At 32.1% G+C, this 22,288-nt stretch overlaps 1 protein-coding gene across 2 annotated transcripts in view; it reads right to left on the bottom strand.

Annotated features, from left to right (window-relative positions):
- The window catches only part of LOC148607548 (protein hobbit-like), an 85,059-nt gene that overhangs the window by 22,785 nt on the left and 39,986 nt on the right, over positions 1 to 22,288 (bottom strand). For both annotated transcript variants that reach the window (XM_088545836.1, XM_088545837.1), the window contains 23 exons: positions 21,462 to 21,619; positions 20,473 to 20,713; positions 19,474 to 19,580; positions 18,928 to 19,014; positions 17,879 to 17,990; positions 17,063 to 17,168; positions 15,958 to 16,072; positions 15,414 to 15,502; positions 14,316 to 14,385; positions 13,401 to 13,502; positions 10,932 to 11,085; positions 9,890 to 10,100; positions 8,770 to 8,942; positions 8,194 to 8,292; positions 6,796 to 7,062; positions 6,150 to 6,246; positions 4,838 to 4,931; positions 4,431 to 4,574; positions 3,608 to 3,699; positions 2,859 to 3,111; positions 2,115 to 2,170; positions 1,172 to 1,241; positions 18 to 191 (listed from right to left, as the gene is read on the bottom strand). In XM_088545836.1, the coding sequence (XP_088401962.1) occupies positions 18 to 191; positions 1,172 to 1,241; positions 2,115 to 2,170; positions 2,859 to 3,111; positions 3,608 to 3,699; positions 4,431 to 4,574; positions 4,838 to 4,931; positions 6,150 to 6,246; positions 6,796 to 7,062; positions 8,194 to 8,292; positions 8,770 to 8,942; positions 9,890 to 10,100; positions 10,932 to 11,085; positions 13,401 to 13,502; positions 14,316 to 14,385; positions 15,414 to 15,502; positions 15,958 to 16,072; positions 17,063 to 17,168; positions 17,879 to 17,990; positions 18,928 to 19,014; positions 19,474 to 19,580; positions 20,473 to 20,713; positions 21,462 to 21,619 (3,071 nt within the window). The remainder of the gene's footprint in view (positions 1 to 17; positions 192 to 1,171; positions 1,242 to 2,114; positions 2,171 to 2,858; positions 3,112 to 3,607; positions 3,700 to 4,430; positions 4,575 to 4,837; positions 4,932 to 6,149; positions 6,247 to 6,795; positions 7,063 to 8,193; positions 8,293 to 8,769; positions 8,943 to 9,889; positions 10,101 to 10,931; positions 11,086 to 13,400; positions 13,503 to 14,315; positions 14,386 to 15,413; positions 15,503 to 15,957; positions 16,073 to 17,062; positions 17,169 to 17,878; positions 17,991 to 18,927; positions 19,015 to 19,473; positions 19,581 to 20,472; positions 20,714 to 21,461; positions 21,620 to 22,288) is intronic.

The raw sequence follows: 22,288 nt of genomic DNA, 5'->3' as shown, positions 1-22,288 counted from the left end.
CATAATAAGATACAAACATTCATTCCTTTGCCCTCGTCTACTTTGACAGTTTTCATAGCATTAGAGGACAGATTTCTCTTTAAGGATTGGGCCTTCTGGTAGCTATCATAGAGACCTATCAATACTGTTCTGTTACTTTTGTTCCAGGCTCCCTTCATATCATATACATGAACACAGTGGGTTGGACTAGACTGAAATAATCATGAAACACTTACGTAACAGTCTTTGTAAGAAACATGCAAATTCTGTAATATGTGATACACCACACAGTTGACTAAAATGACAAAATCACAGTTTGGATTTTAAGTTTTCTTATCTAAACAATGAATAAAATGATTGACTTTAGAACTTAAGTAGCATGCCAGCAAAGGATCATGCAAAATGTGATTCATGGGTAAAAAGCCTACATATTTTTATTTTTGATATTTTGTTTGAAATGTCATAGTAAACAGAAATTAACATGTGGTTTTTCATATAACCCGTGCTTTTAGGAGATAAAAATCATATAAAATGTACTGTAGATTTCAAAATTAAGGGAGATTTCAGTGTTCAGATTTGGCTTTTCAGTGTGGATTATCTCCTAAGAGGAGGCAGATTTGAATGAATAAATACACATTTCATAGTATAGAACCATAAAACAACTTAATTACAAAAATAAAAATATGTAGCCTTTTTTGGGGTGTATCACATTTTTCAGGTTTGCATGATTCTTACAAAGACAGTTACTTAAATTCACATTAACAGATCTACAAATCTAAAAGTATTTTGTCATATTATAGTAACAATAACATGAAATCTATTAAAATAAAAAAAACATCTTTACATGCAACTTTAATTAACAAAGAAAACATATCATAGTGGGCAGATAAGCCAAAGCCTTCAATAAAATTGGCTGTACAGAGATTTTTAAAATGTTTTATTTTGTTTTAACTCATGTATAAAAATACAATCAACTGATGTATTTAATAACTTAAACAATTACTGTGAAAGTACTTTTTTTGTTCGTGGGCTACCAATTTTTGTGGTTTTCGTGGATAGGCCAAACCACAAAATTTGGTTCCCAACGAAAAACCACAAATTCAAGAATCCACGAACTTGTGTTTCTTCCCAAATCCACGAAAATTATTATCCACAAATTGAAGTAGTTTCACATTAATAAGAATACACTTACAGATTTATCAACTCCTTCTTCCTCATCTGAAGATTCTATTTCCACCTTCTCCCCTCTCAGGTAAGTTACCCTGATACAAGACAGAGTTACAATATAACACAATGATCATGATTAAATTTAGGAATAATATGATAATTAATTGGAAAGAGTGAATAACTGAAATTTGAACTTGAATGCCGAAGAAATCCTAGATTTAACCAGTGCTGAACTTGCTCCACACATAACTTAAATCTTAGTGAGTCTTTGCACAAGTGATCATATTTTGGTAATTCTCAATGACTAATTATTTATCTTATTCATTATATAAATTTCCTCCATTATGCGTAAACATAAATTATAAAATTTGTGAACATTCGTGTTGTGACGTTTCGACAAGAGAAATTATCTAACAGTGTGAAATACCAAATTTTTTACACAGGGAACATTTGGTAAATCACTGCTATCTATATAATAAAACTATGTCTTCATGACATGTATTTTAAATTGAATAGGAAATCTTACATAACTTAAGAAAACGTATTTAATAACACGTAAATTTATTTTATCTGTATTTATTTGCTGCAAGAAGTAAGCAAGACAACTATAAAAAGTTACGAACATTGTTTGTAAACAAATAGGTCCCGTAGAAACCAAGATGGCGGATTTTTGTTTAGGATTATTCCGTAAGGATTTTTATTGGCTGATTAAACGACCTGTGAGTGCCGCCTACTATTAGACATTGGTCAATTAACACAACATGAGTTGTAAGAAAGACAACTCTAGTTCCGAATCGCAAATGTTACGAAAATAGAAATTCAAAACAATAACGAGCAACATCTGACGTCGAGTATAGTACATTTTGTAATAATTTACTGACACAAAATATCAAGAATTCACAATAATCTATTTAACACACAAAAAAAAAGAACTTAAATTGACTCCTATAAACAGACTTAGACCCTACCTGCTAACACTAATAAAGAAACTCTTGTCAACTGGAAATCTGAGGGAATGATTCAACTGAAAAAAATGTGTTAAAAAAACATTAAATATAAATGTAATAACCAATAAGTGCCAGTCTTTGCAAGAATCAGGCAATGGGTGGCACATCATTTTTTCTCAGTTTTGTCTCTTTGGTCGCAAATGTATTCAATACATCTAAAAACCAATAGGCTATTCAAATTTATCAAGAGGCATCTGTGAGGAAGATATAGTTTACTTTTTATGTGGAGAAAAACACAGGAAAATTTTCCTGTCATATTTCCATAGTGCATTTTAATTAAATTTGACCTACCATTACCTTATAAGGACAAACTTTACTATCACTTTGATGGTTATTTCTGGAGGTTTTGAGATATAAATACCCTGGCACTTGGACAATGCAAGAAAGCTTCTGCTTTTTTTTCCTTTATATGCCACACCATAAACATATTTTGCCTCATTCTTAGACAGAGAAGTACTTAAAATTATATCCTGTACCTAACAATTAACCATTTGAACTAATGCTTTGTATTTTTTAACCTTTTTATTCTTAAATGTACATGAAAGCAAACTTACACAGAAAACCAACTTTCAAGTTCTCCTTAAATTCAAATGAAAGAAAGATATTTTTTTTTTTATTTTTGTGGTTTGAAAACAAGTTAACAATTTCTCATGTTCAAGAGAGTTTTGGTCTAATCAGATAATGTATTACTTAATTTGCCCAGACCTGCTCATCCTCAGACTCCTTGTGAGCACTGCACAACCAAGTTTTAGCACCAAGTAACTCACAACTCAGATACCGAACACTCCAATTAGCGGCAGGACGGTGGAACAATCCATCTTCTATAGGAACTAGGGTGAGATCATTGCACACATTGAGAACAAATGACTCGGCCAATAGCTCTGAGCCATGCTGTTTGGAGAAAGACATCCAGTAACATATGTTAAATCTGTGAAGATTTACTGACATCTTTATACTCCTACAAAATAACAGGACAATATATGTATTGATTATTTTCTTGAGAAAGAGGAGAATGTTGAATATTCACATAAAAAGTGGATAGTTTATAGAGGATATTGAGATCTGCATATGTAAATTGAAGCCTGTAATTTCAGAGGAGTTGACATTTAAAAATTGACCAACCAGAAGCTTAGATGCAATATTGTTCCATCAAGAAGACTTCTACCAGATTTGATTAAAATCTTACAAGTAGTTACAGAGGAGATGACCTTTAAATAAATTGCCAACAACAGATAAAAGGCTTCATAAAACCAAAAATGCCGAGCAATTATATAAGCTCACATGGTCCTAAAACTAACAATCAGTCATCTGACACATTTAAATACCCATAAATAGCATCAACTTGTCAGTAATTTTCCATGAACAAATACTTGGCAAAATAGGCCAAAGTACTTTATATATATGTAACTGAGTCAGTGCAAAGGAAAAAGTGGTGGTAAACATATAGTCATTACTTGTAATGCCTAGACAGTTGTGGTTTCCTTGGTTTAGTGTTCTTAAATAGTCTTCCTCTTCTGGTGGGTCTTGTAACACCAGCTAGACACAACTACAATATAAAAACACATACTGAAATGATAACAAGTAAACAAAATGACAACCTCTAGAGTTTCAGAAATTTTCTGCTATTCATGGATAGTAAAGCTAACTTTTCAATGACAATAATAAACATGTAAAACTAACAAATGTAACTGTTCTTGTGCTAGATTTTACTTGCCATGATTATCAGGATATAGGAATTGCTATCAGATATGTGAACTACAACTTCGAAATGATTCATTTGTTTGGTACTGTAAATATTGATAGGTTTTGACTGTTCACAAGGTGCAAGTCTTCCTTTTTTGGACAAATGATTACTGAGTAATTCTGAACCCCAAGTTTTTCACTTGGATTATTAAAACCAAATAAAATAGGTCATGCATATTTTTATTTTTTGCAAGGTCTAAACTTTCTTTGTAAATCAAGCATTTATTGTAGTATGAGGCTTCCTTTTTTGGTGTTAAAGAATATTTAAACATAACTTTTATTTGTCAAGAAATTTAATGGTATAGGCACAGAGGACTCACTTGTTGTCATGTCTGGGTTTGCTGTTAAAATACACCTACCTTTATTTTGTCCAGAAATCTAAGTGTACTGACATAGAAGACTCACTTTGGAACATTGAGGGTGTTGTCATGTCTGCATATTTTGTCAAGAAATCTAAGAGTACTGACATAGAAGACATACTTTTGAACATTGAGGGTGTTGTCATGTCTGGCTTTGGCGTTAAAATACACATACCTTTATTTTATCCAGGAATCTAAGTGTACTGGCATAGAAGACACACTTTGGAACATTGAGGGTGTTGTCATGTCTGGGTTTGGTATCCAAAGACATAGTGACTGTCAAGTTCTGTGATCTAAAAGCTCTAAAGGAATCATGATCCTACAAACATAACAAGAAAATTTTCTTTTAGCAGTCAAGACATTTAAAAAAAAAACACTGATTTTTTCCAATGTCTGCAATAACTGATCATGGTACATAGTAGACTCACATACCAAAAATCAGCTCAATATCTACAAGCGTTTAGAAAAAAAGTCTAGAAAACTAATGACAGATGGACAGTTCAAAAATATTACACCCTTTGCAACTTTGTAGTGTGGGGCATAAATATGGAATTTAACTGGATACTGTTGTTCAACTCTTACCTCCAAAGAAAATTCTGGAAGTTTATCCGGAGCACATGGCATTACAGCATGATGGTCATTAGGGTCACCCAAGGTTATCCACTCCAATTGAATGCTATGAATACAAAAATGAAGAAAATAACAATGTTTACAACAAGGACATCATCTCAATAGAGGATCTCAATACTCAATATGAATATGAATCTTTTATAAACAGATTAATTAGAAATATTCTATGCTGTTCAAAGTTAATTTCTTGGATCTCAGCTTGTTTCAATGACAACTAATTAGGGAGGGAAACATTTGTTTTTCCATTCATTTACTAACTTAATATTAATAAAATGTTACCACAGAGAAACGTCTCGCCTGTCGCACCATGACACTGTTAATCAAAAGTTGACAGTGACATTGTTACTAATTTTATATACTATTGACAATACATCATATCCATACAACCATTTGACATCACCTATACTGTTGACAATACATCATATCCATACAACCATTTGACATCACCTATACTATTGACAATACATCATATCCATACAACCATTTGACATCACCTATACTATTGACAATACATTATATCCATACAACCATTTGACATCACCAAATTGGACAGATTCCTCAGGTATAGATAGTTGTTTGTATACATGTAACTGTGATAAAGTGATGTTCAGTATTGTAAAATTTCAAAGTCAAAGGGCTGTAACTATAGGGGTATATACATAAAGAGATATGGAACTGTGAAGAAGTGATTTTAATGCAATTACAAACACACAATTTACCTAGTACGCATGATTCATGTTTAAATGACCTTACCAGAAAATGTAACATTACAGTCTTAACAAGGAATTTCAATGTCAATAGACCCTGACTGCAGGAGCTTATATATGAAACAGATAAACAATTGTTATATAATGATGCTAATGCAATCAGAAAACATAAAATCACAACATAAAATCTGAAATTTCAAAGTTGATAGACAGTGACTATTGGGGCATATGCATGAAAGAAACACAGAGTTGTGATAAAGTTTGCATACCAAATATAATTGATCTAACACCAGTGGTTTACATTCAACTGACCTATTATAAAAAAAAAACTAGACACTAAAATTTTAACGTGGATGCAGATGCAGACACAAGAAAACTAATACCATAGTCTCTCCTTCTGCAGCATTTGTCACAAGCGAGACAATGATGATGAAAATGGGTAATGAGGCACATTCAAAAGAGAAAAGCCATGGCCTTAGAACCACCAAACTGTTTTCAGTTTGCCCTTTCAAAACTTTTTGGGGACTCAATAAGTCTAAAATAAACAATATACTCACTTCAGACGTAGATTAGGTAGATGCAGAAGTTTACAGTCATCATACTTAGAGGCTGTGTTTACTGATATATCAAAATCTCCCTTCAGTAAAAAGTTGGCTGAAAAAAATATTAACATACATGGTGGGTCATAGAATATTAAGCTGATCAGTGCAATAGCTGAGCAAGAGTGTGTATGATATTATCATGCCTAGAATAGTTTTACTGTTATTTCTGGCTAAAATTTACCAGTTTCAGAATATAATGGAAGAAAAGAATTTTATTCTAGTAATGTAGATGAATGACAATTCCTGACTTATTTGAAGTTCACATCACACCATGTAGAAGTGAATTTAAAATTTGATGTACTTACATGCTCAAATCTAATGATGAAAATATCTTTGTCATTAGAATATTTCTATGAGAAAAATCGAAAAATTGTGAAAAAATAACACACAATTTGATAAAAAAATGTTCTGTGTAAGTGGACATTTTTGCAACTTTCGCCACATTGAAATACCAGCCAAAATAACTCCCTAGGAAAATATTGTTATTAAATTAATTTAAAACCATAAGATGTTTCACTGAAAAATTTACACCAAAGCAAAATGTTTGATCTACCCAAAATATCATTATATAATTTTTTTTTGTTCACAAATTTCACCATACCATTGGTCCATTCCATCAATAGGTTAGTCCATGTCCAGTCCATAAACTCTGTTGTGTTGTATGGATCAAACGATGCATGATATAACCAGCACATTTCCTGTATAATTATTGTCAATCTACCATGAAGTAACAGTCTAATCTTATCCCATATTGGCAGGGGCAGACTTGGGTCTACAGAGGGCTTGTTGATCTTGTCCAGACACATATTGTACTGAGCTATACATGGCTCCCAGTTAGCTCCGTAGGCTTGGGTCCAGGAAACTACATCTATAATGTTTCATAATCATGAAAACGTGGACTAATTATAAATACTTTGTTTTTAGATGTTAGCAACTACAAGATTTAAAGACAAGTTATCATTTATCTTATAGTGGATTATTTTAAGGGGTGATACTTTTGGCATATTTTAGCCAGTCTGTCTAAAAATGCTAAAATGAATTCTGCAAAAATATTTATTCTGAGCTTAGGTACTTAGATCACAATTTAGCATTTGACAAAAATTAGAATCGCCAAAATTTTTCGTGAACTTTTTGCCTAAAAAACGTTAAATTCTAAACCCACCAAAATAACCCACTATACAGTTTTACATTTCAAAGGAGGTTTTCTCAGAAGACATTTACTGAATCCCTAAAGTTAATGTCCGATTAAAGGAAAATATTTACAGTGTTAATGTTATCTTTCAATTAAGACAAATTTTTCATGACTCAGGGCAACAGAATAAAGAGGAAAGATTTCAGAATCTGAAACAAAAATTGTATGTTATACCTGCCAGGAAAAAACCAATAACTTGAACATATGAATAACCTCATCACTCTGTTTTTAAGAAAATTAAGTAGCTGTATTTGTAAGAATCATGCAAAATCTGAAAAAATGTGATACACCCTAAAATAGGCTACATATTTTTATTTTTGTAATTAAGTTGTTTTATGGTTCTATACTATGAAATGTGTAATTATTCATTCAAATCTGACTGCTCTTAGGAGATAATTAACATTGAAAATCCAGTAGATTCTATTGTATTTGAGCGTCATTTGCAGAGTTATCTCCCTTAATTTTGAAATCTACAGCGCATTTTTTACAATTTTTATCTCCTAAGAGCACGGGTTATATGAAAAACATGTTAATTTCTGTTTACTATTACATTTCCAAAAAAAATATCAAAAATAAAAATATGTAGGCTTTTTACCCATGAATCACATTTTGCATGATCCTTAGCTGGAGTGCTACTTAAGTGTTGTATTTTAGGAGCATGAACTAAATCAGGATCAGTTTTATTGAAATTTATTAATGGTGATATTTATAAGGAGTCATACAGGCAGATGATTACTATAATTTCTTTGTAGGCAATGATTAGGAATATGTTTAATGGTATAACTGTCAAAGATGAAGTAAATTTACCACAGCTGAAGTCATGGTAGAATTTGAGGGCAGGCAAATTCCTTTCTACCTCCATACTTGTCCAAGGGGAGGCAACTTCTACAGTACAGGTCCTCTTGGCTAAAAAAAGATGAAATCAGTACCAAATGTAACAAAATTAAATGTTAGAAACAGAAATTGATGACCTGCAGAATATGGTATTTTTTTTTTAAGGGGAAAGGTGAGATAGCCCTAGAGGTTCATCCACATAACATGACTTCTAATCTAATATTTCAAAAAAAAAATTTAAAAAAAAACATCTTAGTACTAGTAATTTCTTAAACACAATGCCAATGCAAATAAAGTGAGTTTGGTTTAAAAAAAAATTAAAAGATAAAATGCTGTAAGGAATTATTAAAAACATAGGCACCAGAAAGCCTCACATATCAGTGAAAGCTAGTAAACATACTTCCAGGGTTCGGTTTCATAAAAAAATTTCAAACTGAGATTTTCCTCAAATTCTTCTTCAAATCAAATTTTGACCAATCAATTCATTTAAATCTGAAGATTTGAGGACAAGATTTCAAGATTTTTTTTTAATGAAATCCAGTCCAGTACCTCTTTTTGACCCCTCTTGTTCAGCTCCCAGTAAACGTCCCCATAGGTATAAATTCTTCACATCAAACATAGGTTGTGGGTAGTCACGCAGCATCACAGTCCAATGGTTAATGTTAACAGTCACATAACGACACCATAAAGTTGGAAACTCTAACCCTTCCTCTGGGTATGGACTAAAATGACAAGGAATTAAATTAAATACTCACTTTTAACCGTACAAAACATACACCATTTAAATGTTAAAATTTAGATTGCACTACAGAATGTAGAGCTTTACAATTTGTTTCTCAAATGCAAAATGTATATCACCCAGATGATCTAAAATTGCAGGAAACTGCAAGCAAAAACTTAATCACTGCCTGGTGGTTTATGAAGTTAACATACTTCAGGAGGTAGACCTAGGGTAAGAGACACAACTCTTAAAAATCATTGGAACATTTGTATTCACCATTTTACATCAATCTTATGTAAGCATCTAATTAATTTGAATTCATTTTATTCTGCTTCAAACAAAAGCTTGAGAGGCTTTGGTAAATAATCTTTGAATATAATCCAAACATATCACTGACTTCATGAGTTATGTCCCTTACCCTAGGTCTACCTCCTTAATCACTCTTGGAATGGGAGGAAATAGCTTTTCTACAAGTAAAAGCAAACATATTCCCTTGAGAGTGGCAAAAATCTCTACATTTTTATGTAATGGATACTTACCGCAGTAAAAAAAAAGTCTACCCAAATAAATTGATATTCTTGAAATCATCTTGTCTTTGCTAGTTTTTGATAATGCTTATAAATGAATATCCTTGACTTAACTAACTAAAGACCTAAACATAGGGCAATCTAATGTGAGGAGATTTCTGAAGATTTTACTGATAAAAAGTTATAAATGTCATTCTACATTTATGGCAATTTTAATTTAACTGTACCACTTTCAAAACAAAGACTGTGGTAAAAACAATCACACAGGTATTCAGTGGCAACAAAGTATGACAAATGGTATAGTATAGTCTACTGAAGAATTCTTCTACTTAAAGAGCTATAAAAATCACTAAGAAACCTGTTTAGATTAGTACTGATGTGGTATCAGTTTAATTCAAATTTCCATAAAAGTTAATCATACCTATCTGGATCAATCTCCCTCATATGTTTGACACAGTTATCTTTCCCATGAAATGACAGGTCTGCCATGGCTACAATATCTACATCTTTCCACATCCATGTAAAAAGTTTGGTTCTCATCGGGGTTACAGAGTATAATTTCTTAGAACGAGACACATAAATATCACTGCTTTTCCTTTCTAATGAAGCATACAACTCTTCTACTGTATCAGCTGAAAAAATTTAAGTATTGAATGTTTGAAAATTAAAAATGCACCATGAAAACTGATTTATTCAATGGGTCATAGTTTTCCTTTCCTCGTTTGTCTACCCCGGACTTGACTTTCTATGAGCAACTCTGCGGGTGTTTCTAGAAAAACAGAGGACACTTACCCTGCCGGTGCACCTGGTCCATGCTCCCAGTTTTTAGTGGAGTCCGAGTTGCTCATTTACTTTTGTTACTTTGTGTGTGTGATTTTAGTTGCTTTGTGTTCTTTGTTGTGTGTGTCTGTTTTCCATGTCTGGTCTTTGTCCCTGGATTGCATTCTTTTGATTGCCGCTATGGCCTTGGTTCCCTTGATTACTCTTTAACCAACAAACACCAATATCATAATAGTATCTACAAATTTTAATTGTATATGTTTAAAGACACTTTTTTTCATTCTGATCAAATATAACCAATCTAATTTTAATTATACCTATCAATTGTTACATTCAGTCTATGTATGTAAGATCTAACAAAACTCTATTCTACTATCTGTAAGTTCAAAGTTACTATAGAAAGATAGGGGAAAGTGACTTATCTCCCTTCGATATTTAGATTGCAATGCAATTCATATAATTAATACCTCGAATTACTGACACTTAAAAGGCAATTTCTGCATTTCAGATAACATTTCATGAAAAGTTCGTGTTTTTTTACCATGATTCACAGACTGCCTGATTCTCACTGAGAATAGGACTTAATTTTCAAGCTTCTTTTCCTAGTTTCAACAAAACCCACAATTAGCAAAAATTAGAATTCTGTATTATATCATATAGCTTCTCCACAACCAACAACTCACATGGAATATAACCATGTTCTTTCCTCAATGTTTTGATTTTTTTATCCATCACATCCTTCCTGATAATGTTTTCCTGACATTCATCTTTCAGCAGCTCAAAGTTATCACCTAACTTAACTTCAAATGGATCATCACCAATCTCCACAGAAAACACCTAAATAAAAAAATGATAAACATTTTTTAATGTACCTTGTTAGCCCCTGTTGAGGAAAAACTTCCAAAAAACAGTGTTTATTTCTGTAAAAATGAATGAAAAGTCACCTTAAATATGCATATCTTCAAAGAATATTTAATATCTATATTGTGGATCACATCAACATTTGAACTTAGTTATTACTAAGATGAATGTAAAATATCAAAAATTGATATGCAGTAGGATGCACAAGCCTAGTTGCATCCCCATTTTAGAGAAAGAAATATTTTTACTGTGACTTTTATTTTAATCAGATGTGAACCATTTGAGTCCATATTTCTTCTAAAAGAAAGACTTTTGAGGGGTTAGTTGTGCTTGCAAGGTCTTAGCATGGAAACAATTCTTTATAAAGTTAAAGTATGCCATCAACAATTATCTTCATTCGTGCACTTCTCTACATAATATGATTGTTAACATTAAACCAAAGTTTCATTGAAATACATCAAAAAGTTGAGAGGGATTGAAATGTTAATGTTTTTGGCATACTTGACCTTACCCACTTGACCTTACCCAAAACTTTTCCCATATCAATTGGTATCTCAACTATCTGGCATGTAACAATATCCTAACGTTTGGTTTGAAACAAAGGTAAACTTTTAGAGTCATAATCCATAGACCTCAATTTTACAGAAATAGTTTAAGTGTTTTGACGGCTGTTATCTTGACCTCAAAACAAAAGGTCCCCAAAATCAATAGGGACCTCACTTACCTGGTATGTAATAACATCCTAGAATTTGGTTTGAATCAAGTGTCAACTTTTTGAGTTATTGTCGGTAAACCTCAATTTTACAGAAAAAGTTTAAGTTTTTGTGATTCTGTGACCTTGACCTTGTACAACATTTCCCGTAAAATCAATAGGTCTCACTCACCGGTTTGTAACACTATCCAAAAGTTTGGTTTAAATTGGACATAAACTTTTCCACACAGGATAATTAAGGCACTTCAAGTGTATTTTTCAACTACATAAAACAACTAAGTCATAACATACCACAATGTCATAAGCAATGTTTATGTCAACGTCTGCAGGTGATTACATTTTTCCATTAAACAGACGTTTTACAGAAATGCTATCTAGATATATTGGAAGAAAAAAGAAAACATTTTAAGGGTTTCAATCATCACTTCAGTTTTCAGCTTTGATTTTCTACAGAAGTTCACCTATTTCACATTTCTTACGATTTTTTGAAGAAACGACTGATTTTCCATACATGGAAAACTGCATTATTTACAAGCTTGAAAATTTCAGGGCACTCCCTTTTAGTATAATTATTTACTGAGTGTTTCATTTCTATGTGAATATTACCCACATGATCATAATAGTCTATACATTTACAACATTAAAAATATCCATAAAATTATTAACACAGGCGTCTAAATGCAATAACATGCATCTCCTTCACAAAACATATCAGTGCTATATCTAGATCAATGAAATGTGCAGCATCATGCACACTTGTATAAAAAACTTAAAACATTCACTGCTATACAGTGGATAAGGTAAGAATGTGCTCGGTTATAATACAGCATACAACAAGTAAAAGAAACATCGGATATCTCAATCGTATAACCCACTGTTTCACATAATCTTGAGTCTAAAAATAGATCATTTGAGCATTTGTAAACAAAAAAGAAATGAAAGTTGGACACGTATTATGTCGGTTTGTCGTCTCGCCCGACCTGTTCCACGAATTTCTTTTGTCATACATCAATAGAATCAGAATGAAATAAGGAATCCCTCTGTATCTGGCAAAAAATCATGATGTTTTAATTCTTTTTCCAGCAAAATTCAGGACAAGTACATTTATTCAAACTTGCCAAATTTTAGCAAATTTGGTTGCCATTAATAGGTCAGGCAAAAACATTTTATAGTTGAGTTGAAACATGTCAGGAAATGATCACGTGATTCACAAGGGAAAATCCCAATAAATCGAAAGTAGAAAAATTATGTATTTTAAAACCTGTTTTATCAAACAAACCTCATAGAAAATGTATAATAACAAATTTAGTCCAATTTTATTGTAGAATGCAACTTCAAGGAATTATTTTTTAAAATTTCACTTAAAACGGCCTTAATTGTCCTGCGCAGTTATCACTGGAAACCAATGTGGACAATCCCGCCCACCCTACCTGCCATCAACAAACCAATAGCTGAGTTCAACTTTGTTGCAACTCAGCTGAATATATTCATAATTTCTTGTGTCATACATCAATACAATGAAATAAGGAAACCCTCTGTATCTGGCAAAAAAATCGTGAGGGATAGTAGAACAAAATACCTTAGCCTTTATCTGTAGATCTGGAGGTAACTTGCTTTCTATTGTAAAGGGTTTCCTCTTGTAGTTATGTACCAACTTCCACCACTTAAATAAGTTTACAAACTGAAAATGTTTAAAAAAAAGCTGCTGTTTCTCTACTGTACAATATTTCATTACATTAGTATTAACAGAATCTTATTGGAGCAGTTGATACTGTTCAGTTGATGAAAATGTTGCTCAACTCAATACATTGGTAAATCATGCATAACATGCATGATAACTTACGTAAGTAAAACTTATGATTGACATACCCTACCAATGCACCTGGTCCATTACCCAAGTTATTAGTGCTCATTTAGTTTTGTTTCTTTGGATGCGTTTTTTTTTTTTAATTAAATCAAGTTCTTAGTTGTGTGGGTATAATTTTCCTGTCTAGTAGTAATCCAAAGATTATATCTTTTCATTACTGTTTGAATCCTGGTTCCCTTGACTTTCCTTACATCTGATTCTCATTAGCAAAATTTGGCATGCTCACACACACTAAAAAATATAATCATTGCATGTACAAATGTATGTCATAAGAGAAACAAAAAAAATATAGTGAAAAAAGACCACCATGTCCCAAGTCAGGAATTTCTGGCCTCTGTATGTCTTGTTTCATTTTCACCTTTAGGTTATTTTTATGTTACTTGAGTATATAGGGGCAACATTTTCACTGTACCTATGTATAATGATGTTTTGGGGTCAGGTGCAGCCTGCCCTGTAATGTGAGGGTTTCCTCATTGTCCATTGAAAACCAATGGGTGGCTTTGAGCTGACAGTCATCCTGGTTGAGCTGTTGTCTTTTTGACATATGTACCACACATATTCTCATTATATGTAATGCATTGTAGCTTCAAAGTCTATAAATTATAAGTTGTTTGTGTTAAAACTTACTTCTTCAAAACACAGGGCAAAATCGTACCCATAAGGAAAAATTATTTCAAAACTGTCAAAAGAAAAGTTCCTGAAAAAAAAAAAAAAGAACAATTTAAATTCCATAAAAATATATAAAGGTACAGGAAATAATTATATAAACATTAACATATTTGTGCACAGAACATGTTTTCATCTTGATCTTAGAATTACTATCAGAAATTGGGATATTTTGGTGTTGGGAATATTTTGCAGTCTTCTATCTGAATGATATTTTTTTTTTGTTTATTTTGTTGTCTTATATTGGTTCAATCATGACTAATTTTATATGTGAATTTATCAGTGGACAACTGCACAATATTAAAGGTTGCAGGTAGTATGCAGAAAATTGAAAATATTTTTAAAAAACTAGTAGGAAGATAGCTTGTAAATTCACTACTATATTTCCACTTCATTTTTTTTTTAACCTACAGAAATAAACAAATGCGGAAATTGATGAAATCGAAAGTAAACAGATGGTTAAAAAGAAAACGGACTGTAAATTCAGGATTTGAAAAGTGTGATTCCATTCTAAAGTGGTAGAAAACCATGCCTGCATACAGCATTTTCTATTTTCTTACTAGAGTATATACAGGCATCATTACAGTGTTCTTTTGCAGTATCATATACCCCATAAGTTAGCAATGTCATATACCCTATAAGTTAGCAGTGTCATATACCCTATAAATTAGTGGTATCATTTACCCTATAAGTTAGCAGTGTCCTACACCCTACAAGTCAGCAGTGTCACATACCCTACAAGTTAGCAGTGTCATATACCCTACAAGTTAGCAGTGTCATATACCCTATAAGTGGTTATTTTCATGGTGATTTTTATTTTTCCATATTCACAGGAATCTTGAGGATGGGAAATTAAAGTTCCAAGAAAATTAAATTGCTATTTTTAATATATGTATCAGAATCGAATCACTAAAATTGGATCCTGATAAAAAAAAAAAAAAAACAAAAAAAAACATCCAGTTTCAATTCATAATCCCAAAATTTAGCTCCTGCAAATTAACAACTCATGAATATTTAATTTTAGTAGTTGAAATCCAGTTTTAAAAGTTGTCATATTACCATAATCTATTAGAAGGGAGGTCTAGACATCCAGCATCATCCCTCTCTTTGTTTAAGGTACAGTCATCTGATGAACCAAACAGCAAACCCTAGCAAATGGTTTATTGAATCATCATTAATAATTGGCTAAGACTATATGACAGTTAATGTCACCACAATCTTTAAGTTTTTGTTGAATTACATGAAACATATTGTAAACTTTTTAATTTCGGGGTTAATAATTCTTTTGTGGATTCTGTCAAGTGGTTTCAAAACATGATTAGCATTATGTAGTGTTAAAATCAATATCGGGGGTACCATTCTTTGCACTTTTCCATCCTCTGTGAAAATAGAAAAAATTAGTACACCACAAAAATTAATATGTTTACAGAACTTAAAATGTATTTCAGACAAATATTTCAGACAAATTATTAAAGTTAAATTTGATATACAATTCCTGAGTTTTGCCTATTTTGAAGTAAAGTCTCTAAAGCTTTTTACTCTGAATAAATCATTCAAATTAAAGTAAAACTGCTGAAATATCAGAAGTAAAATACATGTATACCTTAACAGTAAATATACTGTGTCCTTCACATTGTATGATTAATTTGTCTATCTGTAGAATTATTTCCTTTGTTGATATTTCCATGACAATAGTGTTTTCTTTTGTCAATGTTATCCTAAAACAGACATAAATATTAAATTAATTTTAAACTTTTCTTTACAAATATACGGTAAATAAAATCAAATATGCATTAAGAACCAAATACCCTAACACAACACCCCAGTTCACATACCTTTTTAAATTGATAAAGGAAGACAAGTTTTTGCTTTATTAAAAGAACTGCTACTATCAAAATCTTAAAAACATGCTGTCCCAACTTCCACACCTCCCTCCAAGCTTTTATACCTACTAGCAATTCAATTAGGCTGAAAAAAATCATAAAAGGAATGGAGATGCTATCCATGGGACCAACCTAACTTATTAAGTACCAGTCCACATTAAATTCAGAGACTACTAATGGTGAGGTGATTCATGGTCAAGATAAGCCCACCAAACAAATGATGCTTTTTTCAGTCTTCCTATGCGATACTTTCACATAACAGCAACTTTTTCTGCATTCAGATTTGCACTTTTGAGAAAATCATACGTTTACCTCCCAATAAAAGCAACCAAATGAAGCCAAATCAAGAATGATAACTCTTGCAAAGTGCAAATTTCATGTACAATCTATATAGATTTTATCTCAAAAGCGCAACAATCAAATGAAAAACTAAGACTGTTTACGTGATCAGTTACTGCTTATGAACAAGAAATAAAACTGAATTTGGTGGGTTTTTGACATGCATGAATCACCTTCTGTCTGATTTTCAGAAAGACTGCTACTTAATTATTTACTAAATCCCTCCTAAAAAAAGTGGACCCCTTGACTGATAGCCAATCCAAGATTTTATTGCTACCAACCATTCACCAAAGTTTGAAGGTAATCAGTCGAAACGGGGGCTAATTGATGGAAGGAACGATAGGTACAAAAAACATTTATATGCCACAACTTCATTGCATGATGTATAAAAAGATCAAATAAATTATTTTTTTCATGACATGAATTGACGCCAGAAAACATATCTACATGCAAAAAGAATGGAAATTGTAGGTATCCTTTACTTACCATCTTTCCTTGGATAACCTTATATTTAGCATAACATCAGCAGCAACTTTTACACAAAGTTTGATGTCCATCTTCTGTTTCTCACTACTCTGTCCTTTTGATTTCACTATAAATAAGAAAATGCGAGCCAGTTCATGTATATTGAAGATAGACATATTCATCTAATTACTCATATATATCTTTACTCAGTTTTAAAGTTAAGTTTCAAAAAAACATTAAAAACACCTTTTTTAAAACTCATTTGGTTTATTTTCCCTTGCAGAGTTGCCTATGTGGTCTTGTGGGTGGAAGCAACGAAACCTGGAGTGTGAGAGGCAGTGGATTCTGTCACTGGTCAGGTCATACCAAAGCTTTAAACTTTGTTAATCACTTCTTCTCTGTCCTTCAAGTGGCAGAAAGAAGATTGTGTCAGAAAAAGGTGGCATGGCTACTTGCAGACTGTTTTCCTTGTGAGCATGGACAAAAAAGAAGTCAGGCTCTGGTTCAATATGTTAAACTTTAACACAGCAGGGTTTGTTGGATTGATCAATCATTTTCAACTAGAAATGAAGGAAAATCTGCCATATGACCTGTTTATGCTACTTAAAGACAAAGCGTAGTTTAAGTCATATTTGAAGGAAATGAAATCTTGAACTTTGTGTCAGTTTAACATGGGTATTATGGAGAGATTCTCACAATTCGTAGCGCGAAATTTACAGTCAAAATCCATAGAAACTACACTGAAATTGTAAAAGTAAACAGGTCTGCAACTAATCTTTTGAAAGATAATGCATGCAAATTATGGAATCACAAAGGTTTGTAAAAAAAACAACTTACAGCTTAGTCTACTTTTAAGTTCACTGAAATCCTCTATAGCCTGTATAATACACATGTGATGACTTGTACTCCAGTCACAAGACACTTCTTTCAACACATGTACTGTCATATTCTGGAATAGAAAGGAATGATTGTATAATTAAAGTTTGTTTTTGCCTACAGAAACATATGTCTCCCCCATTTCGAAGAAGTATAACTCCCATAAAATTCAGTGGATCTCTATTTCCTGCTTATATGAACAATGAAATATCATGTCCTTACTATCTACAAAATTTCATGAAATTGAATGCAGTAGTTTCCAGGATGCTGCACTTACAAAAGTGTGACAGACAAAGACAGGGCAAAAACAATATGTCTCCCCCTTAAAGAGAGGAAGACAAAAAGGTTCATTTCAGATAAGTCTGAATAAGTCATCTCGTTACAAGTATGGTCATGATAAAACAAGAGCGCTCTTTAAAGTAACATGTCAATTTCAAGAACTTAAGTAACCCCTAGTGATAGAAGTTATGTAAATGTTATTGAATGAAAGTACCAGGGTACTTTTAATCTCAGAAAGCATGTCTGTGATAAACATTAAATCAATGAATAAAATTCTCTTTAGTCTCATCAAAGTACAGAAGACAATTTCACAAAAACGTATTAAGTATAAAATTGTTCTTATGTAATGATATCACAACACTTTCATCCATTTATATACATTTATTGAATGGTCATGAGGTGAACAGTAAATTTATTATCCCAAGGTACCTACTATTATATGAGGCAACAATGATGGTATAGTCGATATTGTGGGTTAATATATTAACTGTTTTTCTAATGAATAGTTGACAAATGTTTATATTGAACCACAATGTTGTCCTCATAATCCAGATGCAAATTGCACAACAGTCATCTGATCACTCTGCATCGGATTTGAATGTTGTTAAAGGATAAACTCAGAGAGTATCAGAATATGAGTACAGCAGTATTACCCTCGTCAATAGTAAAATGAAACTATTGATCTGGTACGCAAAACAAACAAGCCTTTTGAAGTATTTATTTAAAGTTACCTTTTCCTGATGTTTATAAACACATTTGACTTCTTGTATATGTATCACTGGGTCCTTCAGACTGGCTGATTTTACAAGCTTAATCATCTGCAATATCAAAATAATATCTCTGCAATACTATTCTAAATTTACAGTTTTTAAGTAGGGATTTGTTTTAAATACATGTACTTGGAGTAGTTTATACTCAATTTGTGAAATCTATGTATTCTATGAGTTATAATCTCTCTATGCTACTTATCATCACAATTTACTGAAAGTACTTGTATTTGTGGGTACAAATTTTCGAGGTTTAGGGGTAAATGATCAGTTCATTGATTCTTGAATTTGTGGGTTTGACAACTCTATCATACAAAGGAATGGAAAAATTCCATTTTGTTGTGAACAAAATTTCGTGGTTTACCAAACCCACTAACAAACAATAATTAAGTAGAATAACTCTTATCTACTATAATGTACCAATTTTAATGTATTAATTTAAAATTATTTTTCAATAAAAAAATCTTAGAATCTGAAATTAAATTGTAATAAGGTACTGATATTACTTACCTTATTTAATTGCTGGATATAAATAACTTTCGTCCCCTCTACAACAAAGTAACTTTTAGGTTTTCTATGGTCTAACATCACTGAGTCTACACGTAACATCAAAGCAACTAGAAAAGGCAAAACCAACAGAGGTAAGAAATTCAATTATCAATATCTTCCTTGATTTATGTATGGGATCATCAATCATGAATACAGATACTTTCAAAATTGTTTACCATGGGAAGGACTAATGGTAACAACGTCAGCATTTCATTCTTTGAAGATAATTTACCATATACAAGAGTTACTTTAAGTCTTCAAATGATATAGTAATACTTGACCAAAATGTTGTATTTGCCAACTTCCTCAATATTTTATATGTTTCAGTAACATGGCTTTCTCCTGCACTAATATGGAAAAGGTGGTGCATTAAATGACGCCAAAAAATTGTTTAAGTCAGAAGGAAGTCTGTGTGTTGTACCAACTTTTAGACATGTTGAGTCTGTCTCAGTCATGTACTATTAAAGTAATGCCAACTGATCCAACAGCATCTGGTATACCAAATTTGGCATGCCTATGTACCATACATTTATTTGCCAGCTACATTGGCATAGCAAATGTAGTTAAGTGATATTACATCCGCTCACTGAGTTTTTCTTCAGTGAATTTAATATAAAATATAAATGGGAAAACAACAATGGGGTAAACTGTAAAAACTGTAATTGTAATTTTTTTCTCATATGGTAGCTTCCAAATATTTTTGCAGATTTAAGTGCATGTTCTGTTGAAAGTTACCACATGCTAAATCCTTAATATGTATTTTGTGCTTTTTTCACAAATAGTTAATGATAGTAAAATTCTTCGAGGCATTTTGAGTTACAGATTACACAAAAAAAGTACCCCTAAGTATGACAGACAGACGGACACAACGTTGAACTAAAGGGGGGAGTTGAGCGGCCACTAGACCTACTTTCACAGGCTGGCTACAAAGATAACAGTTCCTTCTTCAACACAACTCACCATTATTATTGTTCCCAATGAATACATTAATATAAGACACGTCTAGTTTAACATCAACCACAAAGTTATGGAGAAAGGATGGACTGGATTTCTTCTGAATCGGCTGTTTACCCGACAGCTGCCGAACTCTTGATATAGCACCAAAGAAATGTAGCAATGTATTTATAGTATTAGTCGACCATTCAAAATGTACATAGTGTGTCATGATATCTACACTGACTGATCTATCCTGGTGGTTTATCTGTAAAGGAAGAATATTGTCATACAGTCTAATTGTCATGAATTCTGTGTTAATAAACTGTCTCATAAATAATCTGCCATGTTAAGTTTATTAACATACTAAAATTCATAAATATGTAAAAAAAAAAAAAAAAAAAAAAATATATATATAACTGTTTCATAACAAACTTGACAAGGTTGTACTTATTCTAGGCTGTACAAAGACGTGATGAATATAACACCACTGAGTGTGCAAGACTGAGAAATCTCAGACACCCAATATTAAGATTTCAATTTCTATAATGAGGCTCTGCTGAAATATTACACAAGGGTTTATGAAATTCTCTAGTCTTGCACTTTCTAGCAGTATTTGATTGAGATATCTCACCCATGGGTAAGATAAAGAAGTCTCAAACTGCTAAAAATAGAAATCATGATCATTGTATCAACTTAAAAGTTCTGTTGAGATCTGCATACGTTCCACAGCCAATATATTGAAATTTGACATTTGAGCTCATAGAATTGTCAGTAGGCAAAGGTCTTGAGATTGATGAAATAAGTGTTTTGTGCTCATGGCTATCATTTTCTTTGTAAAGAGTAAAAGACTGGTTTTAAAGAAGATTTAATGATTGTGGTTTAATGTACCCCAGCAGATAATTCACGCATTTCAAGATGGGAATGATTTACAAACTGAAACAAGATTGCTCTGTACTAATCTGACACACTGCAGCAGATCTTTCAGAATATTTTTTTCATTTAAATCACTTTACCTTTCCCCTGAAAAGTTCAATATATAGCACATGATTCCAGAAATGTTTACTGCCCTTCAGTTCATCAGGGGCAACATGAGCATCATAATGATGACACCAGACTGTCTGTATGTCTAGGTCTGTTGATACATCATGTGAAAGGTTTGGAATGCAACACTCTGAAAATAGAAAAAAGAAAATATTAGTTTAATTTTTAATATTCATTAGTATAAAGTAAAATAATATCTAAAGTAAACTCCCAGACTGAAATTAAAATTATGAGTAAGCAACTAAGTGATACCATCAGGTTGCAAAATATAAACCGTTTAAATTCAATTATGTCCCTATGCAATCATTAAAAAAACAACTATCTGGCTCATGTAAATACACTTGATTTTTACTCATTTGCCGTATTTTCATCAAAATCCACTGAACACCTCAGGAAGTTTTGTTCATAAGAAACATGGACAGACAGACAGATAAAAATGGTGATTTCTAATTTGTTTGCAAGGAAAAGAGCAGTACTTGAAATAATTGGCTGCATAAAAATCTTATTATATCATCAACTTTTACTTTAATTCTCAAGCCCACCTATTAAGAAAGGCAAAGGACATAAATATAATGGTTTGCCATGAATGTACCTTAAATATCCAGTAAGAGATTTTTGTAGTTAGGCATAATAACCATTTAATTGTCCTATAAAGACGAAGGGAAAAATAATGTATACCAGTTCCAATGCAATGATATACAGTACCTGAACCGATCTGTGCAACAAAAACTGCAATCAGTCATTGATCATAGATCAGTTTCCAGTTAGTCATCGATCTGTCAAACAGATCCATTAAACC

Source organism: Perna viridis, chromosome 9 (genome assembly GCF_037379345.1).
Source record: "Perna viridis isolate PV_CMFRI_1.1 ecotype Kerala chromosome 9, ASM3737934v1, whole genome shotgun sequence".
Lineage (NCBI taxonomy): Eukaryota > Metazoa > Mollusca > Bivalvia > Mytilida > Mytilidae > Perna > Perna viridis.
This window is presented reverse-complemented; position numbering and strand designations above follow the sequence as displayed.